The sequence below is a fragment of the Thalassophryne amazonica genome, chromosome 11 (assembly GCF_902500255.1).
Source record: "Thalassophryne amazonica chromosome 11, fThaAma1.1, whole genome shotgun sequence".
NCBI lineage: Eukaryota > Metazoa > Chordata > Actinopteri > Batrachoidiformes > Batrachoididae > Thalassophryne > Thalassophryne amazonica.
In genome coordinates this window covers 46,000,963-46,027,511 of record NC_047113.1, presented here as the reverse complement: position 1 = coordinate 46,027,511, position 26,549 = coordinate 46,000,963, and the positions used below count along the sequence as shown (strand labels likewise).

The 26,549-nt window shown below is 41.9% G+C and overlaps 1 protein-coding gene across 1 annotated transcript in view; it reads left to right on the top strand.

The window, feature by feature from the left end:
* The window catches only part of ankhd1 (ankyrin repeat and KH domain containing 1), a 158,257-nt gene that overhangs the window by 117,494 nt on the left and 14,214 nt on the right, over positions 1-26,549 (top strand). Inside the window, 8 exon segments of the mRNA XM_034181457.1 lie at positions 1,264-1,421; positions 1,424-1,462; positions 7,487-7,845; positions 8,921-9,070; positions 16,332-16,481; positions 19,401-20,940; positions 21,791-21,980; positions 22,391-22,516. Coding sequence (XP_034037348.1) covers positions 1,264-1,421; positions 1,424-1,462; positions 7,487-7,845; positions 8,921-9,070; positions 16,332-16,481; positions 19,401-20,940; positions 21,791-21,980; positions 22,391-22,516 — 2,712 coding nt within the window.

Below are 26,549 nucleotides of genomic sequence, written 5' to 3'. Positions count from 1 at the left end.
TTCTTCTGATTTGTTTGTGCAACATTGCTTCCTGTCTTTACAGGGGGTGCACATATCGATGTACGTAATAAGAAAGGGAACACACCTCTTTGGCTAGCAGCCAATGGTGGTCATTTGATGTGGTCCAGCTCTTGGTCCATGCCAGTGCTGATGTGGATGCCGCGGACAACCGCAAGATTACTCCACTCATGGCTGCTTTTCGCAAGGTCGTCCTATGATTACCTTTCTCATTGTTTATAAACAGCACTATTTGGTAGTACGCAGATGCCACACTCTACCATATCTCTAATTACTAACAATTGTACTTTAGGGTCATGTCAAGTGGTGCAGTATCTTGTGAAAACAAGTCACCAGTTCCCGTCAGACATCGAGTGCATGAGATATATTGCCACCATTGCTGACAAGGTCGGTATTGATTCTCTTTCATGTTTACTAGCTGTATTGGATGTGATTGATATTAATAGGATTTTTTTTTTTACCAGAACTGCAACTCAGGTCATTGTTTTCTCATTGGTGCAGGAGCTGTTGAAGAAGTGCCATCAGTGCATGGAAACCATTGTGAAAGCCAAAGACCAGCAGGCGGCTGAGGCCAACAAGAATGCTAGCATCCTGCTCAAGGAGCTTGACCTGGAGAAGGTGATGTCAGATCCTGACATAGTGGTTTGGAAGCTCAAATTATCGTTATAAAGTGTATACATGGAGACAAACATGCTTTTAAAATGTTCTCTGTTGTGTGCAACAGTCCTCGAGAGGAGAGCAAGAAGCAGGCCTTGGCTGCCAACGTGAGAAGCGTAAAGAGAAACGGAAGAAGAAGAAGGAGGAGCAGAAAAGGAAGATGGAGGAAGAAGAGGGGCAGAAAACCAAGGATGAGTCATCTGAGATGCAGGAGCAGAAGGATGATTCAGCCGAAGGTAACATTTTATGACTTTTGCTTGAAGATTAATCCTCCCAAGCAAAATTATAATTTTTTTTTTTTTTTTTTTTAACACATTTATACAAACTTCATGTCTTGACAGTAGCAAGGCTCATTTTGACTTAAATGGGAATTGGTCTGTAATTCATGTAGATACAGTTTGTCCACAGTAGGTTCTGTAATGAATGATATATGCACAACTTAATCATTGGTTTTATCAGGTGGCTTCACCGTGCAGCAAAGTACAGAAGAGTTGGGAGGGAGAGGATTAATCAATTAAAACTTGTCATAAAGTCATTGTCATGCAATTGGTAATGGTCCTATTCCAGTCCACATCATTTATTTTTCAGAAATCGAGGTTCCAATTGAGCCCCCAAGTGCAACTACCACGACAACCATTGGTATATCTGCCACCTCCACCACTTTCACTACAGCATTTGGTAAGAAGCGAGCAAATGTGGCCACCACCCCCAGCACCCAATCGCAAGAACAAAAGAACAAAACAAAGACTCCTCGCCAAATGAGCCTATTATATTACAAGATCCACAGGTAAGCATATCTTCCACTTCCACTATTTGTAGATTTGTTGCCATTGTATGCATTTGTACTTGAGTTAGTTTGTCAGAGCATCCATCTGGATTGTCCCAAACATGCTACGACATAAACAACAGAAAATATTTAAATTAAATTCCACAGGTTGCCAGTTGTGAAAGAACTGTAAAAAATGATGGCAAGTGTTTACTTTTCCACAGTCCGTGGCAGTTGTCCCAGCTCCTGCTGATAATTTGTATTGAATTATTTCAGATGAAATGGCACACCAGAGATTGGGCACACAGAAAAAAGTTAACTTATTTTGAAAGGTTAATGTTGGTGTTCAGGTAATATTGGTAGTCTAATGGACAACTAATTAGGAGAAATAATGTTACAAGGTACAAGAGGTACAAAGATAATTTATTGATCATATGCAGGTTAACACAGAGTCAACAGTGCAATGAAATGCTTAGGATGAGAAGGACTGTTCAGACTCGCAGGAAGTACTAATAGCATGCAATATAAATACCGAAAATATAAGCATATGTAAAAAAAAAAAAAAAAAATAGCAGTAGTCAGGTGTAGTATTCACAGGTTGTAGTATTGTTCATATTGCACATAGTATTATTGCACATGACATATTGCACAGTTGTGTAGCAAGTTATTGCACAGGTAATAATAAATAGTAAAAGCTGAGATGAGTTATGAAGGGTAAGGTGGTGACATACAAGATGCAGTCACATTGATAACAGCAATAGACATAGTGTTAAAGAAGTGGCTTAGTGCAGTGTTATTATCATAGTTCTGTGTTATTTAGAGTTCAGTAGTCTGACAGCCTGTGGATAGTAACTGTTCCTGAGTCTTTTGGTATGGGCTGGCAGACTCCTATACCTCCTGCCAGAGGGTAACAGTTCGAATAGTCCTTTTGCGGGGTTAGTGTGATCCTTAATGATGCTGCGTGCCTTACGCTGACACCGACTGTGGTAAATGTCCTGGATGGTGGAAAGACTGCTGCCAGTGAGGTCCTCAGCTGTGCACACCACCCTCTGCAGTGCTTTCTGACTCTGGCTCGTGCAGCTCCTGTACCACACTGTGAGGCAGCCCGTCAGCACACTCTCAATGATGCACCTGTAGAAGTTCGTGAGGATGGTGGTGTTCGTGCCAAACTTCTTCAGCCTTCTCAGGAAGTAGAGTCTCTGCTGGGCTTTCTTAACCACAGTGTCTGCATGTAAGGTCCAGGATAAGTCCTCGGTGATGTGGACGCCGAGGAACTTGAAGCTGCTGACCTGCTCCACCTCGGTGTTGTTGATGTGGATGGGGGAGTGCTGACCTCCGCGCTGTCTCCTGAAGTCCACTATCATCTCCTTAGTTTTGCTGACTTTCAGAGAGAGGTTATTCTCCTGGCACCAGCTGGTCAGTGATTTCACCTCATCTCTGTCGGCAGTCTCGTCGTGTCAGTGATGAGGCCCAAGATGGTGGTGTCATCAGCAAACTTGAGGATCACGTTAGAGCAGTGCTTGGCTGTACAGTCATACGTGAAGAGGGAGTAGAGAAGTGGACTGAGAACACAGCCCTGAGGAGCACCCGACAAGTGTGGAGGAGAGGTGTCTGCCGATTCTCACCTCCTGTCGTCTGTTAGTGAGGAAGTCCAAGATCCAGCAGCATATGGACTTCTCCAGGCCTAGGGCAGTGAGCTTGGTGACCAGTTTGGAGGGGATTATGGTGTTGAATGCTGAGCTGTAATCAATGAAGAGCATTCTCACATACGTATTCCCTTCTCCAGATGGCTGAGGGAGGTATGAACTGCCAGAGCAATGGCGTCCTCTGTCGACCTGTTTGCTCTGTATGCGAACTGCAGGGCGTCTAGGGTGTCGGGGAGGGAGACACAGATATGTTTCTTAATGATCCGCTCAAAGCACTTCATGATGACAGATGTGAGTGCTATGGGCTGAAAGTCATTTAGGCAGGTTGCTGTGGGGGTCTTTGGGATAGGAACAACGGTGGAGGTCTTAAGGGTGGTGGGCACAATAGACAAGCTCATTGACAGATTGAAGATGTTGGTAAACACCTCGGCGAGTTGGTCAACGCAGACTCTCAGCACCCGCCCTGGAATGCCGTCGGGCCCGGGAGCCTTACGAGGGTTTACTTTCTTGAACGCCCGTCTCACGGTAGCTGTGTCTATGTGGAGTGTGGCGTCCTCACTGTCCACATGTGGTTTGGTGACAGGTGTGGTGTTGTCTGCATCAAACCGGGCGTAGAAGGTGTTGAGCTCGTTCGGAAATGATGCGCTGGACATCTCCACAGACCTGCTCCTCCCCTTATAGTCCGTCATGTGGAGGTCATACCACACCTGCCGCGCGTCGTTGCTCTGTTGGGCAGATTCGACCCTCTTCCTATACTCCCGCTGTGATGTTTGTACAGTCTTTCTAGTGGTCATACTTGGCTGCTTTGTAGGCCTCGGTCTCCAGAATTAAAGGCAGCTGTGCGTGCTTTGAGTTTGGCACGTACCTCTAGCCCGACCCATGGTTTCTGGTTGGGGTAGGTGCAGATGGTGGTTTTTGGTACAATATCCTCCTAGTATTCCATTAACTTTAACTAGTAATGACTTCATGACTTTCTTTGCTAACAAAATTTTGACTATTAGAGAAAAAATTACTCATAACCATCCCAAAGATGTATCGTTATCTTTGGCTGCTTTCAGTGATGCCGGTATTTGGTTAGACTCTTTCTCTCCGGTTGTTCTGTCTGAGTTATTTTCATTGGTTGCTTCGTCCAAACCATCGGCATGTTTATTGGACCCCATTCCTGCCAGGCTGCTCAAGGAAGTCCTACCATTATTTAATGCTTCAATCTTAAATATGATCAATCTATCTTTGTTAGTTGGTTATGTACCACAGGCCTTTAAGGTGGCAGTATTAAACCATTACTTAAAAAGCCATCACTTGACCCAGCTATCTTAGCTAATTATAGGCCAATTTCCAACCTTCCTTTCTCTCAAAGATTCTTGAGAGGGTAGTTGTAAAACAGTTAACTGATCACCTGCAGAGGAATGGGTCTATTTGAAGAGTTTCAGTCAGGTTTTAGAATTCATCATAGTACAGAAACAGCATTAGTGAAGGTTACAAATGATCTTCTTATGGCTTCGGACAGTGGACTTATCTCTGTGCTTGTTCTGTTGGACCTCAGTGCTGCTTTTGATACTGTTGACCATAAAATTTATTACAGAGATTAGAGCATGTCATAGGTATTAAAGGCACTGCGCTGCGGTGGTTTGAATCATATTTGTCTAATAGATTACAGTTTGTTCATGTAAATGGGGAATCTTCTTCACAGACTAAAGTTAATTATGGAGTTCCACAAGGTTCTGTGCTAGGACCAATTTTATTCACTTTATACATGCTTCCCTTAGGCAGTATTATTAGACGGTATTGCTTAAATTTTCATTGTTATGCAGATGATACCCAGCTTTATCTATCCATGAAGCCAGAGGATACACACCAATTAGCTAAACTGCAGGATTGTCTTACAGACATAAAGACATGGATGACCTCTAATTTCCTGCTTTTAAACTCAGATAAAACTGAAGTTATTGTACTTGGCCCCACAAATCTTAGAAGCATGGTGTCTAACCAGATCGTTACTCTGGATGGCATTTCCCTGATCTCTAGTAATACTGTGAGAAATCTTGGAGTCATTTTTGATCAGGATATGTCATTCAAAGCGCATATTAAACAAATATGTAGGACTGCCTTTTTGCATTTACGCAATATCTCTAAAATCAGAAAGGTCTTGTCTCAGAGTGATGCTGAAAAACTAATTCATGCATTTATTTCCTCTAGGCTGGACTATTGTAATTCATTATCAGGTTGTCCTAAAAGTTCCCTAAAAAGCCTTCAGTTGGTTCAGAATGCTGCAGCTAGAGTACTGACGGGGACTAGCAGGAGAGAGCATATCTCACCCGTGTTGGCCTCTCTTCATTGGCTTCCTGTTAATTCTAGAATAGAATTTAAAATTCTTCTTCTTACTTATAAGGTTTTGAATAATCAGGTCCCATCTTATCTTAGGGACCTCGTAGTACCATATTACCCCATTAGAGCGCTTCGCTCTCAGACTGCGGGCTTACTTGTAGTTCCTAGGGTTTGTAAGAGTAGAATGGGAGGCAGAGCCTTCAGCTTTCAGGCTCCTCTCCTGTGGAACCAGCTCCCAATTCAGATCAGGGAGACAGATACCCTCTCTACTTTTAAGATTAGGCTTAAAACTTTCCTTTTCGCTAAGGCTTATAGTTAGGGCTGGATCGGGTGACCCTGGACCATCCCTTGGTTATGCTGCTTTAGACGTAGATTGTGGGGGGGGTTCCCATGATGCACTGTTTCTTTCTCTTTTTGCTTCGTATGCATCACTCTGCATTTAATCATTAGTGATCGATCTCTGCCCCCCTTCACGGCATGTCTTTTTCCTGTTTTTTTCCCTCAGCCCCAACCAGTCTCAGCAGAAGACTGCCCCTCCCTGAGCCTTGTTCTGCTGGAGGTTTCTTCCTGTTAAAAGGGAGTTTTTCCTTCCCACTGTTGCCAAGTGCTTGCTCATAGGGGGTCGTTTTGACCGTTGGGGTTTTTCATAATTATTGTATGGCCTTGCCTTACAATATGGAGCGCCTTGGGGCAACTGTTTGTTGTGATTTGGCGCTATATAAGAAAAAAGTTGATTGATTGATATCCTCAATGCACTTCCCTATATAACCAATGACAGAGTCTGTGTACTCGTTGAGGTCTCCTTCTGCTGAGTCAGTAAACATCTGCCAGTCGGTTGTCTCGAAGCAGTCCTGGAGAGCTTCGTCTGCTGCAGTGTCCCATTTGAATATTTCCCTAGGAACCGGTTTTTCCTGTTTCAGTCTGTCTGTAGGCAGGAAGGAGGAGGACCATGTTGTGGTCCGACTTGCCTAGAGCGGGGCGGAGGAGGGGTTTGTAGCTGTCCTTAAAGGGTGTATAGCAGTGGTCTAGGGTCTGATCTCCCCTGGTGGCCATAGTAATATGCTTATAGTATTTGGGCAATACTTTTTTCATGTTTGTTCGATTAAAGTCTCCCAAAACAATGAAAGCGGCATCAGGGTGTGTGTTTTCAAGTCCATTTATAATCCCATACAGCTCATCCAGGGCTTGGGTTTTAATAGCCTCGGATGTAGTAGGTGGAATATACACTACACTTAGTATCACTGAGCTGAATTCTCTGGGCAGATAAAAGGGCCTTACTTTAATGGTGAGTAACTCTAGGACTGGTGTACAATGAGATGCTAGGATACGAACGTCTGTGACCCACAAGGAGTTAATCATAAAGCACACACCCCCTCCGCCCAGCTTGCCTGGGTTTTTGGTCCGGTCCAGCCGATGAATGGTGTTGTTATCTGGTGTTAACAAGCCGTCAGGCACGTCCGGCTACATCCAGGTCTCGCTAAAGGCGTAAACACAACAGCTTCTAATGTCCTGTTCACAGCTAATCTGTGCACGTAAATCGTCCATTTTATTCCTCAAAGACTGCACGTTGGCGAGGAGGATAGAGGGAAGCAGAGGTTTATTAAGTCTCTGTCGAGTTCTGCACAGAATACCGGCTCTTTTTCCTCTCCGTGTCTTTTTCTTTCTCCCGCGGCGTCGTGAAGAACAAAGAAACACAAGCTCGTTTAGGACCAGGGGCAGCACGTCCGCTGCACCGTCCTTGAAGAGCGGCTCCTCTCCCGCTAAGGAATGTAAATCCAAAAGTGTTGCATGGTCATACTCGAAGCGTAGTGTCTCATGTGGTAAATTGCAAGTGCAAAAGGTAAAATAAGACAAAAAAAATGAACAAAGAGTGCGAATTGAACGGAGCTCCCCATCAGTGTTGCCGTCTTTCGGCGCAGCTTGATGACGTAGCCTTGAATATTAAATTTTATTGGGAAGTTTAGAAACATTGAATAACTGGACTACATTCTCACGTGGCTCTTGAATTACTGCATTTATGGATACTAATGACTTTTGTTAAAAGAACAAATATGACATTTGTGTGTCTTTTTAGGTGGCACTAGCGCAACACAAGGCTGACAAGAACAAGATCCATGGGGAGCCTAGAGGTGGGGGTGGGGGAGTGACAGGTGGCAACAGCGACTCTGACCCCTTGGATAGCACAGACTGTGCCAGTGAAAGCAGCAGCAGTGGAGGCAAGAGTCAGGAGCTCAACTACCTCCCAGACCTCACCTCTTCTGCATCTTCATCGTCGTCGTCGTCTTCCTCCTCCTCCTCCTCAGCCCTCTTATCGGGAGCAAGCCAGTCTCAAGCGTTTTTACCTGGTCCAGAGAAAAGACATTGTCCTCAGCTAGTGTCTGACAGCAAGACTGACAACAAGGTCACAGTTTCCATCTCAAAACCAACTCAAAAGTGAGTCCCTGACAGCAGAGCTCATCATCTAGTCTTTGTGTGGTTACAGCAGAAAATACAGAGCTATAAAATGATTATTTATTTATTATCCTCCCTCAGCTGTGAGGCCAGAAGGAAGATGCAGAAATGCACTTCCTTCTGTCCATGAGGATGTGAACAAAATTGATCAGATTTTCAACAAATTAGAATTTGTGTCACAAATGAACACTCGCACACCACACGTGTTGAGGGAGGAGCCGACACTGGCACGCCACGTGTGTTGCTTGGCAATGCCACAGTTGTGGGGACACAGACAAATTTCACAGCCAGCTCGAAAGTGGTCGCCTGCTCACTATTTTTGTCTTCACTAATGGCACCACATTTCCTAACTACTCTGCGAGTGGTATTGGATGTTCGTGTGTGGTACCTGGAATTTGGCCAACACCTGCCGAAATGGCTCAAACAGGCGCTCACAGGGCACACTCTGTCTTTCGGCCGCTGGTGTGCGTGAGTGGTTGTGGCGACAGGTGTGCAAGGTGTTAGAGGTGGCTCCGATTTTTCGCGAATGGCATGCAATTCCTCCTTCATGCGCAAGTTGGCTTCAATCGTACTATGTATGAAGGGGCCGTAAATATAGTATGGATTCTTGTGCCCAAGATAACTTGAACAAAATCAATCAAGGATTTACCAGCTTTTATGAAATCTGAATTGAATGACTTTGAGTGTCACAGAGCAGTTCAAATTTGAGCTTGATTGGGTTTCACGAAGACCTTCTTAACCGCAGGATTAATAAACAGACTATTTATTGTAAATTATTGTCTACCAGCAGCTTTAGTTTTTTTGTTTTGTTTTGTGTTTTTTTGTTAGTGAATCCTGTAAGTGCAATTTCTTGTGAAAACCTTTGTGAATTTCAGTGAAATTCAGTCATAGCACATCATGTAAGATGTGCAAGAAGAAAAAGAATTCTAGTTTGAAGTCTTCAAGGGGAAATGATTGGACTTTAGTTTTCTGTAAATCATATTTGTCTATGGTAAAATGTCAAGTGGTGAAAGATTTGTGTACAAGTTCAGTGTGACTTTTTAAAAAATCTTTACAGAGGTCCAGACTTCAGCGACTCCACCCACTCCTTGCCATCTTCATTCAAGACAATGGTCCTTCCTGTCACTTCTTCTAACAGTAAATTCAGCCTCACAAGTCCCAAGAGAGGCCAGAAGAGAGAAGAAGGTTGGAAAGAGGTGGTCAGAAGGTCTGTGGTTTTAATTGTAGTGTTTTACTAAGTTTGTGCTCTGTGTATGCCTACTTAAAATAACGGCAAAAAATTATTTATGCATGGACTTGTTTTGTTGAATGTGGCCAAACATGGTTGTGTTCAAAATAAGTGTGTTAAAAAAGTGAGGAAAGCGTAAAATCCTTACAATTGCTTGTATTTCCATACATCCAAACGCATTGGGAACACTGGACATTCTATTCCAGTTCATAGCATGAAGAAAAATTGATCACTTCATAGAAAGTGATGAAAAAGGAATATTGGGCTGCTCCAAAAAAAAGTGTCTGCATTGTCTTTACAAACTCAAACATTTACTGTATAAACTGAAGAATGCTTGAAGATTTATCTTTCCTGTGAATCACTGAACCAACATTTAGTTGTATAACAATTATTTCTGATCATTATTATATCTGTGTTGCATGGAGTCGACAGCGTCTGGCACCTGTCAACAGGTATTCCAGCTGAGGATGATTGGACTACCTTACACAATTCCACATTTCTTGGTTTTGCCTCAGAAACAGCATTTTTGATGTCACCCCACAAGATGTCTTTTGGATTAAGGTCCCTGGATTGAGCTGGCTACTCCATAACGTTAATCTTTTTGGTCTGTAACCAAGATGCCGCTCACTTCCTGGAGTGTTTGGGGTTGTTGTATTGTTGACACCCATTTCAAGGACTTTTCTTCTTTGGCATAAGGCAACATGACCTCTTCAAGTATTTTGACGTAGTCAAATTGATCCATGATCCCTGGTATGCGATGATTAGGCCCGACACCATAGTATGAGAAATATCCCCATATCATGATGTTTGCTCCACCATGCTTCTCTGTCTTCACAGTGCACTGTGGCTTGAATTCAGTTTTTGGGGGTTGTCTGACAAACTGTCTACAGCCCCTAGACCCAAAAAGAACAGTCTTGCTTTCATCACTCCACAAAATGTTGCGCCATTTCTCTTTAGGCCAGTCAGTGTGTTGTTTGGCAAATTGTAACCTCTTCAACATGACAGTTTCTTTTCTTTTTTTTTCAACAATGGGACTTCAAGGGTGTGGTCTTCTTGCCCATATCTTGGCTTTGCATAGGCACCTTCTAATTGTTACAGTACTCACAGTTATCTTTAGACCTTCTTTGATCGCCCTGGAGCTGATCATTGGTTGAGTCTTTGCCATTCTGGGTATTCTTTGATCCATTTGAGTGGTGGTTTTTCATTTTCTCCCAGGTCTTTCTGGTTTTGGTTGCCATTTTAAAGCATTTGAGATCATTTTAGGTGATAAGCCTATCATTTTTTGTATTTTTTTATGTTTCTCCTCTCCAGTCATCTTTATAATCAAAGTATATTGTTCTTCAATCAATCAATTCAATCAATTTTATTTATATAGTGCCAAATCACAACAAACAGTTGCCCCAAGGCGCTTTATATTGTAAGGCAAGGCCATACAATAATTACGTAAAAACCCCAACGGTCAAAACGACCCCCTGTGAGCAAGCACTTGGTGACAGTGGGAAGGAAAAACTCCCTTTTAACAGGAAGAAACCTCCAACAGAACCAGGCTCAGGGAGGGGCAGTCTTCTGCTGGGACTGGTTGGGGCTGAGGGAGAGAACCAGGAAAAAGACATGCTGTGGAGGGGAGCAGAGATCAATCACTAATGATTAAATGTAGAGTGGTGCATACAGAGCAAAAAGAGAAAGAAACACTCAGTGCATCATGGGAACCCCCCAGCAGTCTAAGTCTATAGCAGCATAACTAAGGGATGGTTCAGGGTCACCTGAACCAAGCTGAAGGCTCTGCCTCCCATTCTACTCTTACAAACCCTAGGAACTACAAGTAAGCCTGCAGTCTGAGAGCGAAGCGCTCTATTGGGGTGATATGGTACTATGTGGTCCCTAAGATAAGATGGGACCTGATTATTCAAAACCTTATAAGTAAGAAGAAGAATTTTAAATTCTATTCTAGAATTAACAGGAAGCCAATGGAGAGGCCAATATGGGTGAGATATGCTCTCTCCTTCTAGTCCCCGTCAGTACTCTAGCTGCAGCATTTTGAATTAACTGAAGGCTTTTCAGGGAACTTTTAGGACAACCTGATAATAATGAATTACAATAGTCCAACCTAGAGGACATAAATGCATGAATTAGTTTTTCAGCATCACTCTGAGACAAGACCGTTCTAATTTTAGAGATATTGCGTAAATGCAAAAAAGCAGTCCTACATATTTGTTTAATATGCGCTTTGAATGACATATCCTGATCAAAAATGACTCCAAGATTTCTCACAGTATTACTAGAGGTCAGGGTAATGCCATCCAAAGTAAGGATCTGGTTAGACACCATGTTTCTAAGATTTGTGGGGCCAAGTACAATAACTTCAGTTTTTTTCTGAGTTTAAAAGCAGGAAATTAGAGGTCATCCATGTCTTTATGTCTGTAAGACAATCCTGCAGTTTAGCTAATTGATGTGTGTCCTCTGGCTTCATGGATAGATAAAGCTGGGTATCATCTGCGTAACAATGAAAATTTAAGCAATGCTGTCTAATAATACTGCCTAAGGGAAGCATGTATAAAGTGAATAAAATTGGTCCTAGCACAGAACCTTGTGGAACTCCATAATTAACCTTAGTCTGTGAAGAAGAGTCCCCATTTACATGAACAAATTGTAATCTATTAGATAAATATGATTCAAACCACCGCAGTGCAGTGCCTTTAATACCTATGGCATGCTCTAATCTCTGTAATAAAATTTTATGGTCAACAGTATCAAAAGCAGCACTGAGGTCTAACAGAACAAGCACAGAGATGAGTCCACTGTCTGAGGCCATAAGAAGATCATTTGTAACCTTCACTAATGCTGTTTCTGTACTATGATGAATTCTAAAACCTGACTGAAACTCTTCAAATAGACCATTCCTCTGCAGATGATCAGTTAGCTGTATTACAACTACCCTTTCAAGAATTTTTGAGAGAAAAGGAAGGTTGGAGATTGGCCTATAATTAGCTAAGATAGCTGGGTCAAGTGATGGCTTTTTAAGTAATGGTTTAATTACTGCCACCTTAAAAGCCTGTGATACATAGCCAACTAATAAAGATAGATTGATCATATTTAAGATCGAAGCATTAAATAATGGTAGGGCTTCCTTGAGCAGCCTGGTAGGAATGGGGTCTAATAGACATGTTGATGGTTTGGATGAAGTAACTAATGAAAATAACTCAGACAGAACAAGCTGAGAGAAAGAGTCTAACCAAATACCGGCATCACTGAAAGCAGCCAAAGATAACGATACGTCTTTGGGATGGTTATGAGTAATTTTTTCTCTAATAGTTAAAATTTTATTAGCAAAAAAAGTCATGAAGTCATTACTAGTTAAAGTTAAAGGAATACTCGGCTCAATAGAGCTCTGACTCTTTGTCAGCCTGGCTACAGTGCTGAAAAGAAACCTGGGGTTGTTCTTATTTTCTTCAATTAGTGATGAGTAGTAAGATGTCCTAGCTTTACGGAGGGCTTTTTTATAGAACAACAGACTCTTTTTCCAGGCTAAGTGAAGATCTTCTAAATTAGTGAGACGCCATTTCCTCTCCAACTTACGGGTTATCTGCTTTAAGCTGCGAGTTTGTGAGTTATACCACGGAGTCAGGCACTTCTGATTTAAAGCTCTCTTTTTCAGAGGAGCTACAGCATCCAAAGTTGTCTTCAGTGAGGATGTAAAACTATTGACGAGATACTCTCTCACTTACAGAGTTTAGGTAGCTACTCTGCACTATGTTGGTATATGGCATTAGAGAACATAAAGAAGGAATCATATCCTTAAACCTAGTTACGGCGCTTTCTGAAAGACTTCTAGTGTAATGAAACTTATTCCCTGCTGCTGGGTAGTCCATCAGAGTAAATGTAAATGTTATTAAGAAATGATCAGACAGAAGGGAGTTTTCAGGGAATACTGTTAAGTCTTCAATTTCCATACCATAAGTCAGAACAAGATCTAAGATATGATTAAAGTGGTGGGTGGACTCATTTACATTTTGAGCAAAGCCAATTGAGTCTAATAATAGATTAAATGCAGTGTTGAGGCTGTCATTCTCAGCATCTGTGTGGATGTTAAAATCACCCACTATAATTATTTTATCTGAGCTAAGCACTAAGTCAGACAAAAGGTCTGAAAATTCACAGAGAAACTCACAGTAACGACCAGGAGGACGATAGATAACAACAAATAAAACTGGTTTTTGGGACTTCCAATTTGGATGGACAAGACTAAGAGTCAAGCTTTCAAATGAATTAAAGCTCTGTCTGGGTTTTTGATTAATTAATAAGCTGGAATGGAAGATTGCTGCTAATCCTCCGCCTCGGCCCGTGCTACGAGCATTCTGGCAGTTAGTGTGACTCGGGGGTGTTGACTCATTTAAACTAACATATTCATCCTGCTGTAACCAGGTTCCCTTATCAATAAGATAAGATAAGAAAATCCTTTATTCATCCCTCAATGGGGAAATTTCAGTGTCACATCGCAGCATAGAACAGTAGGGATAGACAGAAGGGCATACAATAAAACAAACATCTCTTAAATACAAGAACTAATAAAAGCACTGAGTGCCAGGTAAAGCTAAGAACCATTGTTCAGTTCAATGCTGCACTGCCGGGATGATATACACTGTCGGGATGTGAAAGTGATCCGATAAAGTGACTTCAGCGTGAAATGTACGATAAGTTACTCTGATATTTACAATATGGACAGGTTAAAATATAGTAGGTAAAGGGACTTGAGTTTGCACCATAAGTTAAATTATTGCACCTAATAAATACAGCAGGTAATGACATGATTATTGTCCTGGTTGCTATGGTTACCACAGTACTAGCATTGTTCATTGTACAGTCTGAATGTTGAATGTCGCTTGTGAATTTCTGTGTACCAAAAGCAGGGCTGTGAAAACTCCACGGATCCACGGGATTCTGCGGATTTCATCATGGGGAGGAGGGATGGGGGGTGTTAGTGTTGTACTCTTTAATCGTGATCGTTACTGAGTTTTTAAAATGCTTATCGCAAAGCGTTTTTTTTTTTTTTTTTTTTTTTTTTTGTGACATCATACAAGTTTAAGTCCGCGGACACTGATCTGTGTGTTACAGATACAAATCAGTTTCCTTGGATCCGCAGAGTTTCGAGGAGAATAAATGCCACTCAAAGCCTGGCTGTTGGGACAGTTGTCATAAAGCGGGACTGGTTGGTTGCTGCGGTGACACTGTGGCTCCTGTGCGAAGCTTAGCTAAACGTAGCATGTGGACATTGCAAACTTTTAGAACTTTCAAGTTTGTAAAAGAAGAATTTTGCTGCATGTCTGTGTCACGGAGCGACATCAGACAGAGCAAAGATGGCCAGAGAGACGGTTTGAAAAAGTCTAAGGACAAGAATCCGTGGAATGGTTGCTGGCTTCATGAACACACCTGAAAGATAAACGGGAAAAGCGAACTGGTACGAATTTTTTTTTCTCTCTCTGGAAAATAAACATTGTGCTGTTCAAACAGGATTTCAGAAAAGATTATGTGCCTTTTTTTTTTCTTTCATTAATCTAGACCTTCTTTCATTGAGAAAAAAAAAAAACGACATTGTGGCTTTGAATGAATTTAGGCTACATGAATTTACACTACAATGTAAATGAGTTTTTATTAATGTAGACGTTTTTCATGGGGAAAAAAGACATTGTGGCTTTGAGTGGATTTGCAGGAATTTACACAAGAATGTGTGGCTTTTTACTATAAGGTATGTTATTGATATTTTACCCTGATTTTTTTAAATATTCTACAAGCTTTAGCTGTGGTTTTTGAAATACTTTAACAGTCTTTTCAGTCTTCATGAATTTCATGTAGGGTGCGGCCCCCAGACCCCCTGAGAATTTTCCTCGGATTTCACAATTTTCATTTCACAGGCCTGCAAAAGTAGTTTTTGCAGATTTTCTATGTCAACAACATTTTATTGAGTGTTAAAGTAAATAAATATGAAATTGGTCAGTGGATCCTTTATCTCTGGACTTAACTAAACTCTACATGGTGAATCGGTGATCTCTGGACATAAATAGAAATAAACAAAATCTGTCGTTTTTTTGGTCAAAAGCATTTCCTTACAGACAATGGCATGAATGTCACGCCATACCTCTGAGCTGAGCTCTCACAGCCGGCTGCACGTCAGCATCATTGTAATTCATAAAGAACACAGGATGTCTCATTTTGGGAGAAAGAAAAAACACTTTGGTCAATTGTAGTTTGTTTGTATTACAACATTTGGAAAGAGTTGTCATTTGATTTAAAACAGGGATTTGTTTTGAAGTTATTGATTCCAACCGGACTCTAACTTGATTCGGCAGAGAGCCGCGGATCATTTGGAGCTGTGGGAACAGAATGGAGAATGATTCTCTGTTTTTACCTGCAACAAGACAAGAGTCCCAGTTAGTGACTTTAATCCGCACAAAAGTTTTTACTCATGAGTGACATCTTTAAATGGCTTTGAGAGGGGTTAAGAAGCGGACTTGCCACTTCTGAAAAGCAGCGAGGTAGAGAACCAACGAAGCAGCAGATCGGAGCACTGCTTCGTTGGTTCAAGCTTCAAAGCAGAGCTGTTACAGAAGCGGTTGATTACAGACCTGCTGCAGGGTCTGCAATCAATGTAGAGAAATCATCATTTTTCCGACAAACACCCTCAAAAACAACAGCCACTCTGAAGGACCGATAAGGGAATAGTTAAGCAAAAAGGCTATTGATGTCGGTGGATCAAATAATTTCTCAACGGTTCTCGATACCCATCCCTAATTTGGAATGGCCCATTTTACCAAGATATTCAGAGAGAAATGCACTACAACCAACATGTACACGTTGCCTTCGTCCTTAAATAAGGGCCACCTGTTTGCCCCCCCCCCCCCCCCCCAAACAAACAGAACAAAGAATAATGTAGATGCTGCTTTTTTCAACAGCCTAATATTTGTTTTTCTTCACTTTCTGTTAATAATAAATTTGATACATTTTCTTCGTTTTGATTTGGAATAGAATGCATTTGTATGTATGGAAATTATAGCTGTTATAAGTATTTTGAGTTTTACTCACTTTTTTTTAAACACATTGCTATTGTTTTGAACACAAATGTGTGATTGGCTTAAAAATTCTGCTGTAAAACTAATTTCTGGTTTCATGTATACTGTAGGTGTGTTAGATTGTGTCAGCAAGTAGAAACATGCAACTGAACTGAAATTCTGTTGCTGCTTTGCAGATCGAAGAAGCTCTCTGTGCCAGCGTCTGTGGTGTCTCGGATCATGGGCCGAGGAGGCTGCAACATCACAGCCATCCAAGATGTGACAGGAGCTCACATAGATGTAGACAAGCAGAAGGACAAGAATGGAGAGAGGATGATCACCATAAGGTAAAAATGATGTACCGCATGAATTGTGGTAGTGGGCTAGATTTATGCTTTGTTTGAATATCATTGATTGCTACTGCCCAGTCCCACAATGCAGTAGCACAGTTTGAAATTTGGGAACACTACTCTTCATGCAAATGCAGTTGAAGAGTAGTTGACACTAAAAAATGTGCACAAGTAATCACTAAAAATGATGAAATATTGATATTTTAAAAAATCCTGAACAATAAAAGTTGATAACTGCACAGATGAAGGATAAACAACAGCAGAAGGCCTGCACTCTGTTTCAGTCCTCAGCTGCGACCATATTGTTGTGACATCATTGGGAGAATGGGCCCTGCTGATTCAAGCCCAAATCGATTGTAAACATGGCAGAGGTCGAGCTGTTTACGGGCAATTCTTCTTTTTTTTTTTTTTTTTTTTTTCTTTTTTTTTAAGTCCAGTCTGAAGGTGATTCTGAAGAAGCTGTTGGGGGTACAGTTTTATGGTTTTCAGCCTTATTTAAACCACAATGAGGGAGACAAAACCTTGGAGGAAGACCTTCTGTGATGGTATTGGCAGAGTTCAGAACACAGAATGGTGAATATAAAAAAATAAATAATGCAGGCGATTTCGGCATTTGGGTGGAGATGATGCATCATTTTTTGTTGTTTTGCCAGCTCTTTGGTCATAACGGATGATAATTTATTTTTTAAAGCTTGTCTTACTATCCTTCACATCAGAAAAAAGTGATGAGCAAGTGTGGATTTTTTTTTTCTTAGAAACAGGTACATACATTTCAAATCTGAAAGATGACAGCACCTGCGACGGACTAAAAATGTCAGCTATTTTTAAAATAAATCTTGTTTCCTTCTTGAATACAGTTGGTGTACTGTACTTTAGTAGCGTAACATTATTAAATATTAAAACCATTCACACACGGTGTAAATATAAAGTCTTACCTGTGAGATCATCTTCACAGTCAGAAAACGTATCCACATAAAGCCCAATTTTGGAAAATGATGTCTAAAAGTAATTTAATTCCTTGTCCTCACTGAAGAAAAAGTCTCCCTGTAACTCCGGTAGTTTTCACCAGGTTACAGCGCCGACACAGGTGTAATCTGTTGTAGGCCTGCGCGGTTTAGGTGGTTTATCTGATAAACTGTAGAATTTTGGCTGACGGTAGCGAGTTGGACTCCACAGACTAATCGCGATAACAGCCACAGAGTTTTTGATCCAGGAAAACTCCTCTGTGAAGCGGCTGTGTGTGTGTGTGAACCAATTTCCTGCGGGGGGAGGGGTATTCTGAGCTGAGGTGACTGACTCTCACTGCTGTTCATGTAAGTTTGTGAGACGCCTGTTCTGTCACTGATATTTGCAAAGCCGTTGTTGATTTATTTCAGTCGACGCACTGGGGGAAGGCGGAGGCTCCGTCGCGACCTGAATCAAACATTTGAGAAAGTACCACATTTAATAACGCAATGATTTTCTTTTTTTTTTTTCTTCTTTTTTTTTTTTTGCCGTCATGTATTCAGAGCGGGTGTGCCATCTAGAGTTCAAGAGATGAAACTTCAGCCGCTGACCATAAATTTATTTAATTCTTTCACCAAAATATCAAATCTAGGCTTGTATCTTCGATTTACCTTCTGGCAAATTGCACCAGTAGTTTTGAGATCTGCACAATAAATGTTTTCAAAGTTACGTTATCTTTTATTTTTTTGTTGTCATTTTTATTTATTTTCATCTATTTACCTTTGCTAAGGGACCCATTCAGAAACACATTATAATATTTACAGTTCGGTTTATATCGTGATATATACCGTTACTGTGAAGGGATTAAATTGATACCACGTTATGGATTTTAGGTCATATTGTGCAGCCCTACTCTGTTGATTGAGTCTGTGGGTGCTGGTTCGAGTCTCTGCTGTGAGTGGGGCCTCCTTTTCTTCCAGCGGGCTGCTTTGCGCCACAAGTTGACTCTCAGCACCTAATCTGCTCATAATGTCTGTTAGCACAAGCATCAGTGGATTCTGTCTGCATGCATTGAAATTATCCCATGATCCAAAAAAAATAAAATAATGTAAAAATACTCAGTTTTTGCCTCCATGTGGAGTGGAGACGCTGCACGACACCATGCATGCGGGCTCATTGATATAAGTGTTCCGCCTGCCAATCAAAAGGGTTCTGCCTGCCAGACTTAACCGTTCTGACACGTATACCGTGCAGCACCGACCCGAGCCACTCTGTGGAAACGGGGCTGTAAGTAGCCTGTAAAAATCCATAAATTAGCTGCATCATTGTTTAAGCTGCAGTGTTCAGAGTGTGGAAAAAAGTAGCATCGCTGGTCCACAATCCACTCATTCCAACGCACGTGATCCTTAAGCCCTTTTCACAGCGGGGCCAACAGAGAACTGCATACTGTCTGCGCTGGGTTATGCAGCTCTGTGCTGAGTTTAAGTAGCTCTCTGCTGTGTTTTTGCTCCCTATGCAGCAGTATGCTGAGGGCTGCGCGAGGAGGATGCAAGAAATTAAATAGGTTTAATTTTTTCTGAGTAGAGCACTGGATGCAGAAACCATGCAGTTTTTAAGCAGGTCTGAGCAACACTTTGCTACTGTTTGCAAATCTACAATCATATCAAATCATATCTTTACATAAAATTACAAGAACAATGTCAATAGGTCAAATAATTAATCTGCTGCAGTCAGCTTCAAAATGGTTTCAGATAGATTCCAGGTGTCTGGTCACACTTGCCCTTCTGAATGAATTCAGGAATGTTTACACAATGCTGGGCCAGTTGTTACATCAGACTTAAGCTCAGTGTAAATGCATTTAATGCAGCTGCACTGACAACACTAAATAAAATACTAACATGTCAATAACAGTACTGTTCAGTGACATTTCATCTACATAACCTTAGTTTATGACCACTTATGTTGTTTCAGAGGAGGCACAGAGTCTACAAGGTATGCAGTTCAGCTGATCAATGCTTTGATCCAGGATCCAGCCAAAGAGCTTGAAGACCTCATCCCTCGGAATCACATCAGAGCACCAGGCTCTAAAATTTCGTCGGCTTCCTTTCCCAGTACCACAGGGGCCACCACTGGATCAACGGGGCCAAAAGCACTGAGCTCTTTGGTCACCTCCACAGGGGTATCGTTCCAGTCTTCATCATCTACGTCTTCCTCCTCTTCTCAGACTGGGGGAAAGCTTGGGAAGGGGCTATCATCAAATGTGAGACAACCATTTCCTGTCTCTCTGCCTTTGGCATATACCCACCCTCAGCTGGCTCTACTGGCTGCCCAGACCATGCACCAGATCAGACACCCTCGGCTACCCATGGCCCAGTTTGGTGGTACGTTTTCTCCTGCTGCCAGCACCTGGGGGCCATTCCCTGTGCGGCCTGTGAGTCCTGGCAGTGCTAACAGCTCTCCCAAACACAATGGAGGAAGCAACAGCACTGGAAGCCAAGCAAGACCCAGTTCTGCTACCCACAGTGAGCAGAGCAACTCCGCCAGCTCAGGGGCCCCAATCACTAACACAATGACCACCACCACCAGTGCTCCTAATACAGCCACAGTTACTGCCTCACCTCATACCACAACTCCTACTCCATACAATCCCCAACCAAGCGTTCCTACTCCTTCCTCTGTTAAGAAACAGCTCTTCCCCGTTGATCCCAAGCCTGCATGTGTTAACCCTGTATCTGTTGCTGCCAGTGTTACGAGTGGTAACATTGCGGTAAGAGGCTCAGCGTCTCCTGCTCTTCACAGTTCCACAGCGAATAACCCTAATGCCTCTCAGCAGCAAGTAGGACCTGTTGCACAGCCCCCAATCCAGCCTGCTAAAACAGAGCCCAGTGCGGTGGCCACTCCTGGAAAAGAAAAGTCCTCTGCACCAACAGAAAATCAGCCTGTTTCTGTCAGTGAGAGCGTTAACTCTGTGGGTTTCACTGCCCCTGCTGGGGCTTTACCCCCAAAGTCAGAGGCTCGACAGCATTTACCTCTGCCTTCCTCTACTGTTTCATCCACAGAGGCTCCACCACCTCTTTTAAACCCTCAGCTGAGTTCCCACCTCCCCACAGCGCCTCCTCCCGCCCTGTCACACAATGTTGCACACCCCAACAACACGGCACCCCATTTCTCAGCCCCTGCACCCAGAGTGTCCCACCGTATGCAGCCACCAGGGCCTTACTACTCCCTTTCTGAGCAGCAGACACAGCAGCAACAATCAGTCTTTGTGCCCTTCAATGCTCAGCAAGAACCACCCAAACAGACCCAAAACCAGACGTCTCAGTCCACGAGTCTGCCTCCACAGGCTCAAGCGCAAGCTCCAGGTTCCCTGCAAGTGTCAGCTAACCTTGGCATGATGAATGGGTCCCAGATTCAGCACTTGCCCAATGCAGGAAAGTCTCAAGTGATACCTCCAAACTTCAGTCCTGCAGGTCTCTTCAATTTCAGCAGCATCTTTGATAACAATAGCCAGGTGAGTTGAAGTGCCGCATGCAATATAAACCACAAGTCATGCATTGTATTTAGACTGGGCTTCTTTTATTCAGTGACATCAAATGGCAGAGCTGATTTTTGGGGAAAAAAAAATGTAGAGTGCATTGCAGTTTAAGTACCCTCGCACTTAGGATAAAAGAGCAGGGGTGGCGGTCAAGTGGTTAGGGCGCTTGGTTTCAATGCGGAAGGTTCTCTGTTGAAACCCTGCTCCTGCAGGTTTCTCCATGTAATGAGTTGTATCAGGAAGGGCATCCGAGGTAAAACTTGGGCCAATTCAACATGCAGATCCACATTGGATCTGCTATGGCGACCCCTAGTGGAAAAACAAGGGAGTAGCCAAAGGGACTTCACACGGGATGAAAAATGTGTATTCTTAATGTTCTAGTGCTAGCTGGATAAATGGCGTCGCACTTGACATGTAAAAGTTGATCTGTGTTTTGCCCATTACTGATCAAGTAACAACATGGGTTACGTGATGCTGTATTTAGAACAAGTATGTCTTAGAGCACTTCATAAAATTTTGGTATGATCTACGATTTGCTTGAACTCTCATCACACAGAGCAGATGGTGCTCACATGATTTTAGAGATGAGAACCAAAATATGTGTGAAGAGAGTAATTACAGAAAGTCTGTATAACAAAGACTTGTTTCAGTGTCAAATCTTTGTTACTGTTTGGTTGATTATCATTTGGAAGTATACCCAGCTTCAAGTGTGAAAGGGGCTTTATACTGTGTGTGTTATTGACACACATAGTATAAAGTATATACACATAGAGATTGACAACTCAACATTAGCTCTCGGGTGGTGTCAATTGTGCTTACTCTGCAGGTGGGAAACAATCAGGTGTGGGGTGCATGTCATCTGCCAGCTCGCTCACCTCCAGACCAGACATATTCTGCACCGCCAGCCTTCATGAACATGGGCCAGATGGAGAACATGATGCCCCCACCTCCTCCAGACAGTTCCAAAGCCCCTGGCTACCGCTCTGCCTCTCAGAGAATGGTCAACAGTCCCATCGGTATAACTATTGCAAATTTATACATGACCATTCAGTGCTTTTACATTTTTGATTCAATAAATTCTTACATTATGTAGTAGGATTAAAATAATTTTTGGAGCAGAAATGCTCTGCTGTGACATATTCTGTAAAATATGGTAATGATGCAAATACACTCTTTGAAATAGTAATTTTTTAGAATGTATTCAGACATTGAAGTTGGAATATGAAAAAAAATGTTCAAAACAAATTTGAGCTACAAAGCCAAAATAATGAATAAAAAGTACTTGCAGTTGCTGTTAAGAAAATAAATTGCACTTGAATAAATATTGGCTTATGTTTTCTTATTTATTGTTGTGCCTTATCACTATGGGGATGTTTGCACTCCTCTGTACACTATCATGAGCTGCTTGTTTTGTCTCCACCCACAGCTTTGACCAGCTATGCCACCAATATCTCTGGTAGTCCTGTGTATCTGCATGGTCACACAGGTGTTGGCACACCCTCATTCAGCCGACAGCACTTTTCCCCTCATCCTTGGAGTGCATCCACATCTGGTACTGGCCAAACACTTTTCTAACATTTCAACCAGACAGTTATGTATAACACTCTTTTTATGTTGGCAATTTTCTGTAACCCATTAAATGGCTGGCATTTTTAGGCCTTCTGCTGATGTTTACTTGACGTGAAATGTGCTGGTTAACGAATTGGAGTAGAATTGCCATGCAGAGAGTAGACTGCTTGAAATATCTTTGTAGCTCTGCCACCAATGATTGGAGGCTGCATAAAGAGGCCACTGTGCATCCAAGTTTAAAAGACTCAAGTTTTCAACTGCAAAGACCTGACAACACAAACTGAAAATCTCCAACCAATTTGTTATTATATAAATGAGTGTTTGAGTGCAGTGGTAAGAATATTTTCATGAGTTTCAGACAACAAAATCTTTTCCATTGCAAGAATGGAAAACATTTATTTGTTTTTTCAACACCTAAATAGAGCCTTGTCATAAATGTGCAAAAGAAAATACAAATACAACATGCATTAAGCAGCACAAATAAATTGAGGGGGATCGGGGTGAGAAATTAGTCATCAAAAAACCCTCCAGAATGCATCCCTGGACATCAAAAATCTAAATTTTATCCCCTACTGACAAAGGACCACTTTCACCAGCCCATCTTAGATCCTGGCTACAGCCCTGAGGTTTTAATTGGTATTAAATTAAGGAAAAGCTGTCCCCTTAAAATCTGTTTATCTTGAAGTATTTACAGAATGTGTAGGTTAAAGGCTTTCTATAATATGCTACATTAGAAATGGTTAGTGAGTGAAATATAATCTTGTTCAGCAGGAGAGCGATTTGGTGTTTTCTTAGCTGTCTCCACCTTGTTTTACATTAAAAACTGTAGGATGTGATTGCATAAGGGTTTCTATTAAAAGGTAAATGATAAACAGCTTATAATTTGGCCATGGAAAAAAATTGTCAGTCTAAAGTGTTTTTTGCTTTAATTCTTGAAACTGCAGTGGTGTTCTTCACACAGGGAATAACATTGTATCTAACAGGCTGTAATGGCAAAAGTTTGTTTTTGAGAAGCAGACAGATGACAGAAAGGAAGACAAGAAAAGGAAGAGTTAAGCGGTGTAAGAAGATAGCGGTGACACACAGGAACATTTAAATTCATGGACTCCATGACTGACTGACTGATTACCGTTGATCAAATTTTTGATCACTGAGAAATAATGAAATATTTACGACTTTGTCTCATTCAGTCTCATCTTGTAGTTTGTATTTTACCTCGTATTGGATGTAAGGCGTATAGTGTGGCGGAGTGGTTTCTCAAACATTGTGGGTGGACTGAGGCAGATGCACCTCGATTGATGATTGTTCAAAAGAACAAGGAGTTCATTGGTGAGAATTTCCTTCCAAGTCTATAGAGAGAATCATCTATTGTTTTGATGGTAATGGTATGTGACTTAGTCTGAAAGTAACAGAAAAACCAAAAGATCCACGTTTATGCACAACCGGAAAAGAAGTTGGAAAATATTTTTTATTTCTAGATGGGCTTCACAATGGCTCTACAGTGGCGCATATTCTCCAGTGTAGAAATGCAACCTTTATATGGAGTTAAAAATGAAAGAATGTACAAAGTGAATAGTTAGTCATGTTGATGTTCTTTCAGGCAGTCTGCTGCATGTTTGTGAAGTACACACGAACCTTAGCTTTCAAATTTAAAGCGTAGCTACACTGGTTGCCTTGTGTGTTGTGGCAACAAATGGTGCTGGTCGCTTGGTCTTCCTCTTGTGTATGTCTGTTCTCTTTTTGTGTGTGTGGGGTGACTGCCGGAACATATTTGTTGTTTATGTATGATGTAGTTTAGTAAGCTCCAACTCAAGTGTTGCGCACATTCCAATGATTTTGCTGTGTTCCACTTTAAATCCCTGAGGAGTGCACTGCTCTGATGGCTGTTTGCCATTTATTGGTTCCAAAGGCAGTAAACAGAATATCCCTCAGATGTTTGTTTCATGTAACTGAGCTTTTATAATTTCCAACGTTGAGCTACATGTGAGTAGTTAAAGTGGATATGACACCTAAAAAATGAGGTAAAACTGATATAAATATCAAAATATACATACAGTATAGTAAGTTGAAAGTGGTTTTAATCATTATCACTGAGAAATAAAGTTTGTACAGCTTCTCAAAAGTGTGTTTCTTGGAAAGCGCGTTCCATCAGCGGTCACGTGATGCTGTGACGTCACAACGTGTAGAGTCCCGTCTTTGTCTGTTCGATTGACAACAGGAACAGATGGACCTCAGCATGGACAGTGACGAGATCGAGAACTTTTCTGACTCTTCAAGTGTGGATTATTTCTGTGAGGAAATCGAGACTGACTCGGATCCTTAGGATGTCGCAGCAGTGATTAGACCCTACAGATTGGAGCCGTATTTTTCGGACGAACATTCAAACCAGGAGCATTCTGGAAAATAATGCCAACGGAGCTCATGGCGGAACCGAAGCAGAGGCAAGAGACGTGCCAATTCCGATGGATTTTGAAAGGCTGCAGAATACGGAATGGTAAGGGAGGATTTGATTTTTGTTGCTGCTGTTTATAACACTATAATTATAGCATTTTCGATTGTAGCGTCTGTTTACTGCCTTTGTTATTGTTCCGGAGCTGCGATACTGTAGCTACTACTTGTGGACCACCGTCATTACCTTCGGGTTTTTGCCGTTTTCGAGTGCCTGGCATTGCATTCATCCGTGTTTAGTTACGTTATTTTCATAAAAGAATAGGAAATAAATGGGGAATGTTTCGAAAAAGATCGCCGAAAACAACAGCGAACATGCCACCGCCGTGTTTACTCCGTATTGCACTGATATTTTTACAAGTTCCTTGACCATTTCAAGATTATTGTGAACATATTATTTGGGATTGACATTTTAGGTGTTCCTGTGAGCAGTGCGAGAACATGGAGACGGTAGAGGAAAGTGTCTGCTGTCGGGAGCAAATGCGTGTGTGTAAGCGGAGGGAGCGGCAGCCTGACATTTCGTGCATCGCACAACACTGCGGCTTTTGATCAATCTGCCTGGACTTGAAAAGGCTAAAACCTTTCGCCCTTGTGTTTGTGCAATATGCTGTGACACACTGGTCAGGCATATCGACAAACAAGTCCCCTGAGAGCTGTGTTTAATCAAAGTTTCTTGCTGCTAAAAAAAAGTGTAAACAACGGCCGCTAGGCGCGCAAGCCGATACGGTCTACACGCAGTGACGTATTTAAGGCTTGGTGCTCAGCGGGAAGCTGGTCACGGGGCGTGCACATTTTTCAGTGGCAGGACGTTCATATGTTGTATATAACTGGAGAACCGCGTCCATCTTCCCAAAATGCTTAGGTTGACCGAATTATATAACCTTTGTTACATGTAATAAGACTATGTTGTCTTTAAGTGTCACATCCACTTTAAAGGTTTTATGTTTTTGTTTAAAACATGCATGTATGAATAGACCACCCAGCTTGTACGTGGATAACGTACAGTACAGCCTATAGTACTGTGATGTTACTTTAAAGATGGTGCAAACTCATATTGACATAAGGTCAGCTGTTGCTGCTGGTTGTTTTCTGCGCTCCATTGATCTGCTGGGAAAATAATGTGAGCGATGACTGGCACAACAAACTGTGTGGAAGTTCACTTGCTTTCTGTGTCATCGTTAGTAATATTAATGCATGAACCTTTCAGTTTCATTTGATCAAGTCGAGGAACTTACACTGGTAACGTGTAGCCATATCCACCGCACAGTGAAAATGACCTGGTTTGTGGATGGTAACCACAAACCAGATACTGGACATTACAAATGTATTTTTCCCCCCTCTTTCTGTTCAGAAGTTTTTCCAGAATCCACTTTTTGAGGCAACAAATGTCTGACCAAGAAGGTGGTCAGGCTAGAATCCCCATGCGTCTGTGTCCCACTTGGAGAGCTGTTGGAATTAGAGCTCAGCCAATATGAGCCTTTCACAAACATATCAGTATCTGCATTGTTTTTGCTGACATGAAAACTCTTATTTTGCCAAATGAACAATGAAGAAAACATTGGCTATTT